We start from the raw sequence: 15,807 nt of genomic DNA, 5'->3' as shown, positions 1-15,807 counted from the left end.
TATTTGAATTATCTAAACATTAATATTTAACTGACACGGTTACGGCGGAAAAGTCGACGGTGTCGTTTCGTCGTTGCCTGTAGTGGTGGTTGATAAGGCGTAGACCGGTGGCTGCGGTGCTTATACTTTGTACCGGCGACTGTTGCGTACCGTGTCATAACTTTATGCGATTTGCCTAATTTTATTTTACGAAATAAACTACTATAATTAATGTTTTTGTATATTTCAATAAAGAAAATTTAGGTCTAAATAATTCAAATACGTACATGTCTTATGTTGGTGTAGAAAAAATAGGAAAAGGAAAAGGAATATCTACTATCCGAGCGTTCAAGCCGAGAACATTTTGAGTAAAGAATTTGATGAACATCAAGTAAGGGAAATATATTAGGTGCCTTATAAGAAAATACTAATGTTTTGTTTGATATTTTAAGGATTTACATTCTTCGAATTGGTATTTATTTATATCATCAAGTGAAGCATTTGGATTTTCGTTGGACATAATATGCTTTATTTATACATGTATTTTAACTCTTAGTTTCTTAATCGTAAACAATGGTAATTTATAATTTATAATGTTATTTATTTTATTTATAATGTTGCCTAATTTTTAAATAATTTTGAGGGGGATATTGGATTGGTCTTAACTCAAGCAATTAGTATGACGGGTGCTCTCCAGTGGGGAATAAGACATTTAGTAGAATTAGATAACCAAATGATATCTGTCGTACGAGAAGTTGAGTATACAAATGTCGCGCAAGAAGCTGCTCTTGAATCTTCACCGGGTAATGTACACTTTCTATAGATTAGTTATTATTTCAAGAATTATTATAATACGATCCTGTATGATGATATTGAATATTAAATTCTATTTAAAATTCTTGGGAATTATAATTATTAGAAAATGCCAATTAGAAAATGAATAAAAAAATGTTGGAAAATTTATAATTACTGTTACATCCTATTAATTGTATGGTGCAATAGCTAAAATAGAAGCAGATACTTATAAAATAACTTAATATAGAGTATGCTAAGCTTTTTATAAATAAAATAAATTTAAGCAGTTTGTAAAATGTACCTTATTGGTTTTGTCAAAGTCTGTATTATGTTAATTATTTTATGCCACAGTTTACATATCGACTTTTAGAAAAAATTTTATTTTGCCGCAGTTTATATACAGCCGTAAAATAAAATTAATTATTAGAATATAAATAAATTAAATTAAATTAAATTAGATTTATTTTACTAACTCATTTTATGTTTATTTCATCAATTAATATTTGAATTTAATATCTACCCTACCATGACATCTCTCTGATGAAAACTGTAATAAAATCACTTAACCTCTATTGGGTCATTGATATACTTAAATTTTTTTATTATTTTTAACTTAGTTAAGCTTCTTAACCCATATTTATATATATCAAATACGGGCTTTATTAAATAATATGTTACGTAAAAATTTCATTTTAAGTAAAATTGTTATTATTATTTATAAGAAACTGCATTAATTTTAACAGGGTTTTAATAGTTTAAATAATGCAACTAATTAATTTCTTATTTCCATTGCATAATCGCCTGCTTTATTGTATGCTTATTTCTAAAAATATGCATTTGTTAAAGATCAATATAATGTTTATATTACCGTCTTAAAGAATGTTTTAAAAATAACTTATGATGACATACAAAAACTTTAAATTATTACAATGGTTATATATTTGTTCAAACTATTCTTCAAGAAATTTAAGCGCTACATCAAAATTTAGAAATATAGTATTTGATTATACTTTAAGTTTCATTTTTATATTAACTTTTGGTGCAGAGTTTATACTAATTTAAAAAAAAATAAAATATAGTATTCTTTTTTTTGCTGACAAATAAAATCCTGTACTGTAAACTAGTTTATTTTTAAGATAGAATTAATTTTTATTTTACAAACCGAGGTGATAGCTCTCTAAAAAACAATGTATTATTTTTAAGTCTGCTCTGAATCTAAGAATCTAATTTCTGATTAATAACTTATGATATATTTAAAAAAAAATTATATTAAGTTTAAATAATAATGGCAAAATCTATTATTTTCTAGTATTACAGATTACATTGTTTATATTATACCTGTCACAAATTAAATTCCTGTGAATTATCCCTTCTTAATCTATGTTAAATTTTTAAGACAGTTTTATAGGTTGTTTTAACAGGTATAAAATATTAATCAAAAATTGTATGCAATTAAAATAACTATTTTATTTTTATTAACCAATGACAATTCTACACAAACAAAAAATATAATTTTTTATGAGCCAAACAACTCACAAACAGGGTATTTTATTAATAAAAATAAATTGTTGATTTTTGTTTTGATAAGTCGTCTAGTTATAGATTTTAATGTTTAAATTTGAAATTTGGTCAGAGATATTTTAAATAAACCATTAATTTAATAATTATTATCATATTCAATGAAGACTATATATACCTGAGATCTTGACCTAAATCGATAAAATTGATAAATTATGAATTAATTAATCTATATGTACACACATTTTGATAAATACTAAATACTTAAACACATTGAAATGAAAAGAAATTTATTGTAAAATTTGATGTTAATATTATCTGTTATAATATATTGGTAATTATAGTCATTATATAAGTTTAAAAGTTTAAATCATATAAGTATAAGACAAGTGTTATACTCGTAATATAATTACAAAAAATATTTAAACATAAGTATTTAACTATATTATGTTATTTGCCTATTTGTATTTTATTAAATAACCTTCTATAATAAATGTTTCGGTAATTTTAAATAATACAAATTTATCATAAGTAATTCAAATAAGTTTATGTCTTATTCTGATATAGAAAAAACAATGTTATTGGTACTGAAATATTTTTATAGTTTCTAATTTTTCAACAATAAATTACGGGTTTTCTTAATATTTTGTATACTAGAACATTGGTGGTGTGATATATAATATAAAAAGCAATAATATATATTATACACTATGACTATATCACCAATTTATCTAGGACAGGGCCTCTCTAAGTTCTCTAATTTGTGGCTCACTAGGTCCATAAACAAAAATAATTATTTTATTATATAATATATTATTTTACATTAGATTTTTGTTGCAAAACCGACATACGCTTACCACTATCTAATCACACCTATTCGTGTACCTAATTCAAACTAAAAAAAAAAATTGAAAAATTAAAAACATGAGATATTTCAGTCATTTAAAATTTTCTATTGTTGAAAATTTCAATGAAAAAAATGTTCATACCTAAAGCTTTATAATTATGGGGTTATCTTATGTACTGTTGTGAATAACACTAGGTGATCAATTAAACGCGTAGCCTAAACATGATCAGAATGATTTAATATATCATTTATTGTGTTTTCTAAATTAACAATATTTCGCCAGCAGACATTTATTTATTTCAGTTCTTCTCATAACCAGAAATAGGTACTTGTAAATATCAAGCATTTACCAAATTTCTTATATCAGTGATTTTGTACGTTAAAAACTTTTTAGTACTATATTTAAGGATAAAAAAAATGTGGATGATTTAGAAAAATATTGACCCTAAAGAATTAATAATTAAAATAAAAAATAAAGAAAGTTTAAAGTTAAAATCTTATATGATCAATATGCATAAAATATACATAATAATATTACATATTAATCAGTGTACACATCAAATCAACCGCTCGTTATAACGTCTTATTATTATCTGCAACCTATACGACCTAATCAACTGATTGTAGGTACTAGTTACTACTATATTCTAACATTTTTACTCACAACAGGTGCTTAATTTTAAATTAGATATTAAATAAATTATTTAGGTATTTTTTTTCATCTTGTGCAACAGTATTTTTGATTGTGGCTTTAAACGAAACCTTTTTACTTTAATTATTACATTCTCGTGTTTAAAAAAATGTCATCAAATTAAAGTACTTTAAACTGTTTAATCTATATTTTTAAATAAATTATAATTGGATTCAAGACAACATTTTTTTTCATATTATGAATAACTTTATTGTATATTATAAACCTCATGTAATTTATGTATAAAGAATCGAACCGTATACCAAACAAATCTGCATAAATTGTTCATAATTTTTCTTTTTTTAATTACATATGGTACGTAATCTGTGTTTTTCTTAAATTTTTATTGAATTTTTTAAAAGTCTTTATCACGTGTATATTATAAATGAGTTTTCATTGATGTAAAAAATTATACTTTATACGATATTCGATTGAAAAAAGTTAAATGTTTTACAAAAACAAAATTCATAAACAACATGTAAAAAATGTAATAAATCTGAAATATTAATATGTTGATCATTATTAATAAAAGATACTTAAAGTTCTGTAGAACATTCATTAATCGATTATCGTGTAACTTAGATAATACTTTGAAAGAATATTTAATATTTCTCAATAGATTACTCAAATGTAATTAAACTTTTTATAATTCATAAAAATAATCAAAAATAAATTAGAATTGTGGTTTATAAGGTGAATAAATCATCATCTTAATTAGCATTGCATTTAATCTTACAATAATCTAATGCTAACGCGCCTAAGACGTTTCTCTGATATATAGTTAAATGATTAAAGATGATGAATGATTATAGTAATCAATATAATTAAAACAATGTTATTAATCATATTAGTAATTTGTTGCTAAAATAAATACTACAATTGGATAATTAATCGTTTATGCAGTAACAAAATCATGCTGTTTATAAAAATTAAAATTAAAAAAAATTTAAGAGTAAATATTAATAGTAAAAAATACACGAATTATAAATAAATATGATCAATTTTTAAACTAAGTGGCAAATAGGAATAATATATTAATATATAGTTAAGTAAAGTCAAACATAATTTTTGTCGCTTAAAATGAAAATTAGTATAATTTAAATTCAACAAGATTATTTGATACGACATGATAAAAATTAAATTAAATAAACTGATTTTTTTGTAAAATAATTTTATGAATATGGCATGTCGTTGTTTTTTCCATATTTTTATATATACTTGCGTTTTCTAGAGGATTTGTTTTAAATATTTTAAAATCAAACCTTATTTAACAAACAGTGAAACATGTGAAGGGAAATTAAGAAAGATTGTAGTATTTTATGTGTCTTTATTATTTTTAGACTGTTAAAGATTAACTTAATTATATAATTATTGATACGTATTTCACATTATATTATTTAACTTAGTTTATTCATAAAATTACGTTTTAGATTAAATATGACTGCAACTGGTTTGAGCATATTTTTATTTTTTACTCGAAAAATCAGAGCTAGTTTGCATACACGGTTATATTAAATAAATAACTGGTTTGAGCACACGACAATAATTGTATTTCACCTGTCTATATCGATCCGGAAACTAATAATCATTGATAACGATTACAGAAATATTATTAATTCCCTACAAACAGTACACCTCGAGAACTTACAGTATGCGTACATATATTTTGTGACCCTAACCTATATATACTAAACATGGATATAGAAATTAGTGAAGTTTTCTAATCGCGACGTGGAAATGTATGTGTTAATATAAATAATTTTAAATTTATAATAATTTATAATTTTAAAAAGTGGTGATTTTTATTTTTGATGTCCTAAGTTTATTTAGGGGAAGAATAATTTATGTAATTACTATTAAACAAATATTAATTATAAACATAAATCAATGAAAAACAAGTTTTAACATATAAATTAACTAAAATGTAACTGTGCGCAAACCACGTGTATAATTTAAGCCTCAACTATTCCCGAATCAGTGGTAATTTGGTGCGCAAATAAGTTGTATTTTTGATATTTGTGCGCAAACTAATACCGCCCTTAAATATGGACGCTGCTAGGAATAAAGAAAAGCAACTACCTGATCCACGAGTATAAGCAAAAATCTCCAAAATCCTAAAACATAATTTTTTTCGTTTTGAATGATAACTAACATAATAATTATAATATTTAATATACCATCAAAAAGATTCCTGACAAAATTAATTGAGATAAACTGATTTTTGTAAAACAAATTAACGGCCATTGTTTTTTTCTATATTGTAATAACATGCATGACTTTTTAGAGTATTTGATTTAAATATTTAGTTATTTTTATTGGTGTTATTTAAATTTAATAAATTAAAATTGTAAAGGAAGAAAAAAGAATTCAGACCGTTAAAAATAAACTTAATTATTTGACCAACAATTTAAAAAGAATTATATTAGTTAATAAATAGAACTTGATATATTTTTGTAGTAAAAAATTAAACTGAATACAATTTAAAATTATTAAAATATTAATGTTTTACAATAGATAAATATTTTTGAAAATATTTTCTTTTGTTATGCGTATTTCACATTATATTGTATATCATCTAAATTTATTTTTAAAATTAAGTTTTAGATTAAAAATGGAAGCTGCAGGCAATAAAAAAAAACAACTACCAAATCCACGAGCTAAAGCAAACATCTTCGAAGTCTTTACATTTAGGTACTAAGCTATTGATATATATATATATGAATTATAATTTAAACTAGAAAATAAATTTGTAAAAGTTTTTAACAGATTCAAATAATAATTTCGAGTTGGCATTAGCCGCATTAAAATATTAACCCTAAATTAAATATTTCATTTTAATATTTATTATAAATTTACTTATTCTTTATGATACAGCTGGATTTTAAACTTCTTTAAAACGGGACAAAAGAGAAATTTGGAGACCAATGATTTGTACACTCCGCTTAACGATGACAAGTCATCATTATTAGGATTAAAATTCGAAAAGTAAGTTAATACATGAATATATTTTATTTTAAATTTACTTTTACAAATTTTCTTACATTTTTTCGATAAAAGGATATGGAAAATTGAAGTCGCTAATGCAAAAAGTACAAATCGGGAACCTAGTTTATCAAGAGTTATAGTACGAACGTTTTTTGGAAATATCTTATTTAATGGATTAGTACACGTCTTCACAGAAATGATATTAAGGTGAGTATAACATATAAATAAAAATAAAAATGTTATACAGTTTTCATGTCTTCGACATTGTATTTAAAGTAATCAACAATTTATTGTATAATATAACACTAGAGAACTTGCTCTACAGTATAGTTCTAAGCAACCTCAAATATTATATATATGTACAATTGGATAAGTTAAGTGTGTTTCTATTAAATATCATACATGAAAAAGTTAATGACCGCATTTTTTTTGATACGAAAATTATATATTATATTTATAGGTATTAGACAACATTTTTAATGATTATTAATTATTAACCTTAAAAATAATAGGTGGATAAGTAAAATCATATTTGTTTATAATAGTCTTGGTCAGAATACTGAGATTGAACTTATTATAGAATGATTCAACCTATACTCATTGGAAGGCTGTTAGCATATTTCAACCACAGTGAGTCAAATATCATAAACTCAGTACAAGCATATATGTACGCATCCGGTCTATTGTTAAATATGTTAGCTATCATATTGTTGTATCATTATTCGCAAGTGGAAATGATGCACCTTGGAATGAAGATCAGAGTTGCATGTTGCTCAGTGATATATAAAAAGGTGAATTCACATACTCCAAATTTCTCAAAAATTACCTACATCATATAATATTTAATAATATAAAAAAGTATCATTGAAAAAATACAATAAAATATAAAAAAAAATTTAAGTTAACAGTTTTTTCGATATTATTAAATATTAAAAATACCATATAACTTATTTATTATTACTATGCTTTATATAAATATAGTATATAATATAGGCATTAAAATTAAATGGAACTTCTCTAAGTGCAACCACGGTCGGTCAAGTAGTAAATTTGATATCGAATGATGTAAACCGGATTGATATAGCATTTAAACATATACACTATTTATGGGTCGGACCCCTTCAAAGTATTTTGGTAACTTATTATTTATGGCAAGAAATAGGTCTATCATCAATAATTGGAATAACTGTATTTCTTGTGCTTGTTCCGTGGCAAGGTATAAACAAAGAAAATTTTTATTTGCATTTCTATGTATTTATAATTTATAAATGATAAAATGCTTATTTTCAGGCTGGTTGGGGAAGAAAACATCAGACTATCGATTAAAAACAGCCCCTAGCACTGATGAAAGAGTAAAACTAATGAATGAAATAATTTCAGGCATTCAGATTATTAAGATGTACACGTGGGAGAAACCCTTTGCGTTACTTGTAAAATATGCAAGAAAGTATGCGCTACGAAAAGCATAATAATTCATGCATTATTAAATAAATATTAATTGGTTTATTATAGGATTGAAATTGAACAGATCAAAGAAGCGTCGTGGATTAAAGTATTTTTGCAATCATTCAGAATATTTCATTTTAGGTTTGCATTGTTTATAAGCATTTTATCATATGTCTTATTAGGAAATAACATAAATACACAACAAGTAAATACAAGTTAAAACACTTATTATGACAAAAGGTAATATTATAATAACATAACTGTTATAACTAATATACATTTAAAGGTTTTCGTTATAATATCATACTATGGTATATTATTTACAATGACAGTGTGCTTCCCTCAAGGTGTTATAACACTAGCTGAGATGCTGATATCCAATAAACGTATTCAGGTACAAAATAAATTATTAGTCATTTTAAATTCTAATAACGATGACAAATAAAATATTATAAATAATGAATTATTATTACTTTTGTTAAAAAGTCGTTTCTACTACAAGATGAAAAGGAGAAACACAATAAACCATTATTATTAAAATCAGAAACAACATCAAAAAATGGTATAGAAATGTCAAATATTAACAGCGACAATAACACAGAAAACGGAACTAGTAATGAAAAAGATATGGATCAATTGGATAATTTTGGAATAGACGTTTTAAACGCTTCGGCTAAATGGATACTCAATCAACCCGAAAACTCTTTAAATAACATTAACTTATCTGTTAGACCAGGGCGATTGGTTGCAATCATTGGGCCCGTAGGAGCCGGAAAAGTATATACATGTGCTATTCAGAAAACTATTAAAATTATAACACTATATTAAACGTTACATTTTTTGAACAGAGTTCATTGATCCAAGCGATCTTACGAGAATTACCACTTTGCGAAGGCAGTATTTCCGTATGCGGTACATTGTCATACGCGTCTCAAGAGCCATGGTTGTTTAACGGTTCAATTCAACAAAACATACTTTTTGGTTCACCGATGGATTATAATCGTTACGAAGAAGTATTGTTTTTAGAATATAAATTCATACTTTTATATTAAAAATATAGAAGTTATTTTTTAGGTTATAAAAGTATGTGCATTGAAAACCGATTTTAAACAACTGCCTTATGGTGACAGATCTTTAGTAGGAGAAAGAGGAGTTTCGCTTAGTGGAGGTCAAAGAGCGAGAGTGAATCTAGCGAGGCAAGTCGAAAATTAGTACTGTTTATAATAATACAGATTAATATAATATTTCATTTTTTTTAGAGCTATATATAAACAAGCCGATATTTATTTGTTAGACGATCCACTATCCGCTGTTGATACACACGTTGGAAAACATATATTTGAAAAATGCATTAAGGGTATCAATGTCAAAGATAATATTGTCGTTAGAACCCTTGTTTAATGAAATTGCATTTTATTTTTGATTTACAGATTACCTGAAAAAAAAAACCTGTATTCTCATTACTCATCAAATACAATACTTGTCGAGCGTTGACCACATTGTTTTGATGGAAAATGTAAGTACAGAGTAGGATTATGAGTTGGAAGTTAATTTTTCAAAATTATTTTAATTTTAATAATAGCATAATAATATATTTAGTTATCGTTTACTAGGCGAATATATTAGCCGAGGGTTCGTATCAAGAACTTCAATCATCTGGTTTAGACTTTACAAAATTGTTGAAGTCATCGGATGAGACAGCTGATAGTGAAATTGATGATACAAAAGCAACTATTAATAACAGCGTGGAGCAATTATCAAGTTTATCTCGTCAAGGTTCTATTGGAAGTATTTCATCGTCTATTGATGATGATAAATTAAACGAAACTCGAGCAGAACCCATTGAGGTGGCTGAAACCCGGTCTTTTGGAAACGTTTCACGTAGTATTTATTTGTCTTATATTTCTGCCGGAGGAAATGCTTTCACAATAGCATTTTTATTATTCATATGTATATTCACTCAAATACTTGGTACTGGTGGAGATTATTGGATAAGTTATTGGTACTTTTATTTTTATTTTGATCTTATTAATTGGCTTTTATTCAATGCAAAAAAATATTCGTTTATTTTAGGGTTAATCTAGAAGATAACGTTTTTCGTAATACAGAGAGTAAATCTATGAATATCAGTAATTTCATTACAGGCGCATTATTTGATACACCTATGGTAATATCACGAGAGTTTTGTGTTATAATATACTCTATTATAAATATAGCTCTACTAGTAGTTATTGTCATACGATGTGCTATGTTTGTATCAGTTCTAATGAGTGCTTCTATGAATTTACACAACAATATGTTCAACGCCATCATCAGAGCCACAATATATTTTTTCAATACAAATCCATCAGGTAATGCATTTTTCAAATAATTTTTTATCTTTCTCTTTAATATTTAAACAATGGTAATGTTTCAGGTAGAATTCTTAACCGGTTTACATACGATATTGGTGCTATTGATGAAGTATTGTTAATGCCTTTATTGGATTTTGTCTCTGTAATTGTTTATTTAATTAAATAAATACAATATAATATTATGAGTAAAGACTGGATATTGCAAACAATGAATGTTCAAAATGCATATTTTACATAAAAACGTATGTTTTTACATACTATTTATATATTTTAATGTTTTTATTTAGTTTTATAATTATGTATACAAATATTATCTATATATTTGGTCCTCAACAGAAAAATTACAAACTTTATTAAAAATATAATATTACGTTTTTTTAGATCATTATTACTTATTAGTTGCATGGTAACTTGGTCGGTATACCTAATTCATTGCATACTGATTTTCATATCGAGTAGTTTTATCTTATCTATTTCGTCTAACATAATCAACTTAACTCGGAGCTATAAACGCAAAATGGATTGACACATTATTGTTATTTATTGTTTTTTCAATAACGAACAAACTGTCTATTTTTTCATCACAAATTCATAAAATATATTGTATATATAATATTTTAGTTAATTTTTTATCATTAATGTAGTAATTTTATACTTTTACAATAAATAAATACACAGCTGTTATAATGAAAAATTATTTTGCATATTTTGAGCATTTTATATGCATATTTGATACTTTTGAAGTGCATATTTTCATGCAATTTTTAAATGCACATAAATCTGGTCTTTAGTTATGAGGTTATACATCAGCACACAAAAACATGTTTATAATTGAATTTTTTTATTAGATAGCATTGCAACTTCTAGGAACTCTTGTGGTGGTTGGTATAATAAATGTTTATCTTCTTATACCGACCTTCATCATAGGATTGATGTGTTATTCTACTGTTTATTTTTATTTATCAACATCACGAAGTATTAAACGTTTGGAAGCTGTTTGTACGTAATTAATTATTATTATATAATTGTTTACTATAAAACATATTACAAGTTTAAAAACTTTCCATTTTTTTTTTTTTTTGTAAAACAAATTATAGCTCGTAGCCCTGTGTATGGATATTTGAATGCGTCGCTCCAAGGAATATCTACTATCCGAGCATTTCAAACTGAGGACGTTTTGAGTAAAGAATTTGATGATCATCAAGTAAAGGAAATATATTAGGTGCTTTATAATAAAATGTTAATATTTTGTTTTTTAATTCAAAGGATTTACATTCTTCGGCTTGGTATTTATTTATATCATCAAGTGAAGCATTTGGATTTTCGTTGGACATAATATGCTTTATTTATATATGTATTTTAACTTTTAGTTTCTTAATCGTAAACAATGGTAATTCAAAATGTAATATTTTGAAATGTATTTTATTTAAAATGCAGCTTAATTTTTAGGTAACTTTGTGGGAGATGTTGGATTGGTCTTAACTCAAGCAATTAGTATGACGGGTGCTCTCCAGAGAGGAATAAGACAATTAATTGAATTAGATAACCAAATGATATCTGTTGAAAGAGTAATTGAGTATACAAATGTTGCACAAGAAGCTGCTCTTGAATCTTCCCCGGGTAATTTTAATAGATAAGTAATAGTGTCAAGAATTTTATATTACCATCCTTTATGATGATATTGAAGATCAAATTGTATTTAAACTGCTTGGGAAATGTAATTAGTTATAACAAATTGATAAAAGTAAAAAAAAAATGTTAGGATATTTATATTAGTACTACATCGTGTTAATTTTATGGTGCAATAGCTAATAAAGAAGCAGATATTTATAAAATAATTTAATATACACTATAGTTAGTTTTATATAAGTACTTATAGAAATATCGTATTAAGTTTTTAGTATTTATGTTTTTTTTTATGTTGTATTAGTCATACAAAACAAACTAGTATCAGATCAGTGATAACTATAATATATTTGGTGTAAAGTGTATAATATATATTACATTTTACAACATAATTATTAAAGTGTAGATATTTTGTCATTTTTGTTTTATATAAAAAAATCCACCAAAAGTATTTTTTGATATTTATACATAAATATACTTAATTAATTTCGATCATAGAAAAGATAGTAACTCGTATTAATATTCCTGATATGTTTATTAATTTAATGATATAACAATCCCGGTTTTTAATTTATAAACGTAAATTAATTGTTTTCCAAAAAAATATGATAATATAAAATAAAAATATACTATGAGAAGCATATCTTTTTAAAAATATTTATAGGATACTTTTATTTAAATTCTATACAAAACTACTATAGTGTTGTATGATAGAAATGTACATCTTTACACTTTTTGTATCGAAACGTATTGAATAACTTACACTAACATGAATCTTAAACGTAATATAGAAAATGCTAAAACCGTTATAAATCAGTGTTTCCAATTAGTATAGTTCAATGTTAATTGGTAATTTTTTTAATCACATATTACAATAATACATTAAGAAGTTTTTAAACTCTTTTAAACATGATATTATAGTATATACATATAAGCACTGAATTGTAAAGTACATTACATTGTTTATTACTTATTTTCGTTTTAGATAAAAAACCATCAAATGAATGGCCGGATAAAGGTCAAATCGTGTTTGACAATTTTTATCTACGTTATAGTTTAGATGCAGCTCACGTTTTAAAACATCTTAATATACAAATTCAGGCAATGGAAAAAGTAATACAAAAAATTACGTACTTTAGTGTCTTATTAATATTTTTTAACAGCTTTTATATTAAGATAATTTTCTTTTAATATAGATTGGAATTGTAGGTCGAACTGGTGCAGGAAAATCGTCGTTGATAGGAGCGTTATTTAGATTAGCTCTCAATGAGGGCAATATCACTATCGATGGTATAGAAATTCACGAAATTGGATTACACGATTTACGTTCCAAAATTTCAATAATTCCTCAAGAACCAATTTTGTTTTCGGGATCAATGCGAAAAAACCTAGATCCCTTAAACGAATACCCAGATCATGCCCTTTGGAATGCTTTAGAAGAAGTATATATTTTCATTTATTATTTACAAACACGATACATGTTTTTAATTGAATAATAATTATTATTAAGAACTAAATAAAGTTTGACAATTTATTTTTTGTTGATTTAAGGTGGAACTCAAAACTATTGTAGAAGATTTGCCCGACGGTCTGAACTCAAAAATGTCAGAAGGCGGATCAAATTTCAGTGTAGGCCAAAGGCAATTAGTGTGTTTAGCCAGAGCTATAGTGCGTTGTAATAAAATCCTCGTGCTAGACGAAGCTACCGCCAATGTCGATTCACAGTAATTGATACAAATCTTATAAAATTTCTTTTCTCGTTTAATCGTAAAACTATGTTTTATGTATTATTTTTTATTTTCAGGACCGATGCTTTGATTCAAAAAACGATAAGAAATAAATTCCGGTCATGTACAGTATTAACGATCGCTCATCGTCTGAACACAGTTATGGATTCTGACAGAGTGCTTGTTATGGACGCTGGAACAATTGTCGAATTCGACCACCCATATAAGTTGTTGAAAAATAAAGATGGATTTTTTTACAAAATGGTAGAACAAACGGGGTCAGAAACGTTTGATTTTTTATATAAAATTGCAGTTGAGGTAATAAGAAACTGACTGTTTGTATTGTGTGTTATCATATTTACCATTAAAACTGTGTACATTTTTTTAGAACTTCATGAATATTGCTCAAGAAAACAACAAATTTACCACATGATTATTAAGGTTTAGGTGATCTTAAAAGTACATAAATGGTTATTAGATAGAATTAATTATTGTTTCTTATATTTACTCGGTAAATTCCTTGCACTACCGACTTTATATTAGTTATAATGAATTTTATTAATTTTTTATTTACTTTATGTCTTAAATTTTGTTTTTCAATAGTTATTATACAAATTTACCTCCAACTTCTAAGTATATAAAATGTATTTTTATTTTTCCCGTATATATTGCGTTTATGATTCTTATTTTTAATGTATTTGATGAGTTATATTCTCAGACGAATGATATATATATATATATATAACAATATTTTAAATAATGTATTAAAATCTGTAAATTTTTAGTTTGAAATGTAATATTTAAAATTATAATTAATTAATTAAATTATGCATTTAATATTGTTAACCATATGTTAAAGTGCCTATCAAGTCGTATTGATAATTTAAATACAATATCATATCTATGTCCTTGATACATTTATAAAATGAACAATTTATACAGGTTGGTTCTTACAAATTACTTGTATAGCAATATAGATATGAAATATATTTGTATTTTATTTTTATAATTATAATTTAATAAATATGTGTAAAAATAGTTAGTAGTTAATATAAGGTGTTAATAATTCTAAACTAATATGCAGAATAAATTTTAATGTTATTCCATTGTTACATAAATTAGACTTTAATATATTTACAGTTCTTACAATAAGCTAAAATTATAATTTGTTTTCTATAAATATAGGATATATAGTGTATGTCCCGTAAAGATTTACCCATTGCGATATCTTCTGAAATTATGGAGATATCATAATTTTGATTTTTTAATAAGTTTCACATGGACAAGAACTACAAATATTTGATGTTTTAATTTATTTTAATATTATGGTAAAAATGTTAAAAAATTTAGATAATAATTTAGATAGAACATTCATAAATAGATTATCGTATAGTACTTTAAAAGAATATTTAATATTTCTCAATAGATTACTTAAATGTAAGTAACCTACTAAGAATTCATAAAATTTTCAAAAATATATAAGAATTGTAGTTTTAAAAACGATTTAGTAGTTTATACAGTAAATAAATCATTTTAATTCACATTGCATTTAATCTTACAATAATATACCAAAATTCAGTTCTAAGACGTATACAACTTTTCTCTGATATGGTTAAACGACTAAAGTATAGAAATTAATATAATTAATACAATTGCATCAGTAATAATAGTAATTTATTGCTAAAATTAATACTACAATTGAATAATTATTCGCTAATGGAGTAATAAAATCATGCTGTTTATAAAAATAAAAATTAAAAAAAGTTAAAAGTAAGTATTAACAACAAAAAATACACGAATTATAAAAAAATATGATCGATTTTTAAACTAAATGGCAAA

At 24.7% G+C, this 15,807-nt stretch overlaps 1 protein-coding gene across 7 annotated transcripts; it reads left to right on the top strand.

Annotated features, from left to right (window-relative positions):
• The first annotated feature begins 622 nt into the window (after positions 1–622).
• LOC113548767 (probable multidrug resistance-associated protein lethal(2)03659) lies at positions 623–14,565 on the top strand. Of its 7 annotated transcripts, XM_026949820.1 has the most exons (27): positions 5,382–5,569; positions 5,652–5,676; positions 6,429–6,521; positions 6,705–6,815; positions 6,888–7,022; positions 7,396–7,606; positions 7,809–8,031; positions 8,106–8,262; positions 8,328–8,466; positions 8,548–8,655; positions 8,748–9,038; positions 9,110–9,274; positions 9,336–9,457; positions 9,521–9,618; positions 9,692–9,777; positions 9,875–10,263; positions 10,335–10,612; positions 10,678–10,757; positions 11,464–11,614; positions 11,713–11,819; positions 11,882–12,005; positions 12,065–12,235; positions 13,227–13,354; positions 13,438–13,683; positions 13,793–13,965; positions 14,046–14,286; positions 14,357–14,565. In XM_026949820.1, the coding sequence occupies exons 3-27, from the start codon at positions 6,442–6,444 to the stop codon at positions 14,399–14,401; spliced, it is 4,059 nt and encodes a 1,352-aa protein (XP_026805621.1). In that variant the 5' UTR covers positions 5,382–5,569; positions 5,652–5,676; positions 6,429–6,441; the 3' UTR covers positions 14,402–14,565. The 7 variants fall into 7 exon arrangements, with proteins under 7 accessions (XP_026805619.1, XP_026805622.1, XP_026805621.1 ...); XM_026949818.1 differs by lacking the exons at positions 5,382–5,569; positions 5,652–5,676 and adding an exon at positions 623–782; XM_026949821.1 differs by lacking the exons at positions 5,382–5,569; positions 5,652–5,676 and adding an exon at positions 4,039–4,145.
• The last annotated feature ends 1,242 nt before the right edge of the window (positions 14,566–15,807 follow it).

This window comes from Rhopalosiphum maidis, chromosome 4 (assembly GCF_003676215.2).
Source record: "Rhopalosiphum maidis isolate BTI-1 chromosome 4, ASM367621v3, whole genome shotgun sequence".
NCBI classification, from domain to species: Eukaryota; Metazoa; Arthropoda; class Insecta; order Hemiptera; family Aphididae; genus Rhopalosiphum; species Rhopalosiphum maidis.
This window is presented reverse-complemented; position numbering and strand designations above follow the sequence as displayed.

What these genes read in the sequence shown, in the direction of transcription:
- LOC113548767 (XM_026949818.1), top strand. Translation starts at nt 6,442, where the DNA reads ATGGAAGCTGCAGGCAATAAAAAAAAACAACTACCAAATCCACGAGCT. An exon ending in AAATTCAGGCAATGGAAAAA is followed by an intron (nt 13,355 to 13,437) that starts GTAATACAAAAA and finishes CTTTTAATATAG; the next exon opens with ATTGGAATTGTAGGTCGAAC. An exon ending in ACCGCCAATGTCGATTCACA is followed by an intron (nt 13,966 to 14,045) that starts GTAATTGATACA and finishes TTTTATTTTCAG; the next exon opens with GACCGATGCTTTGATTCAAA.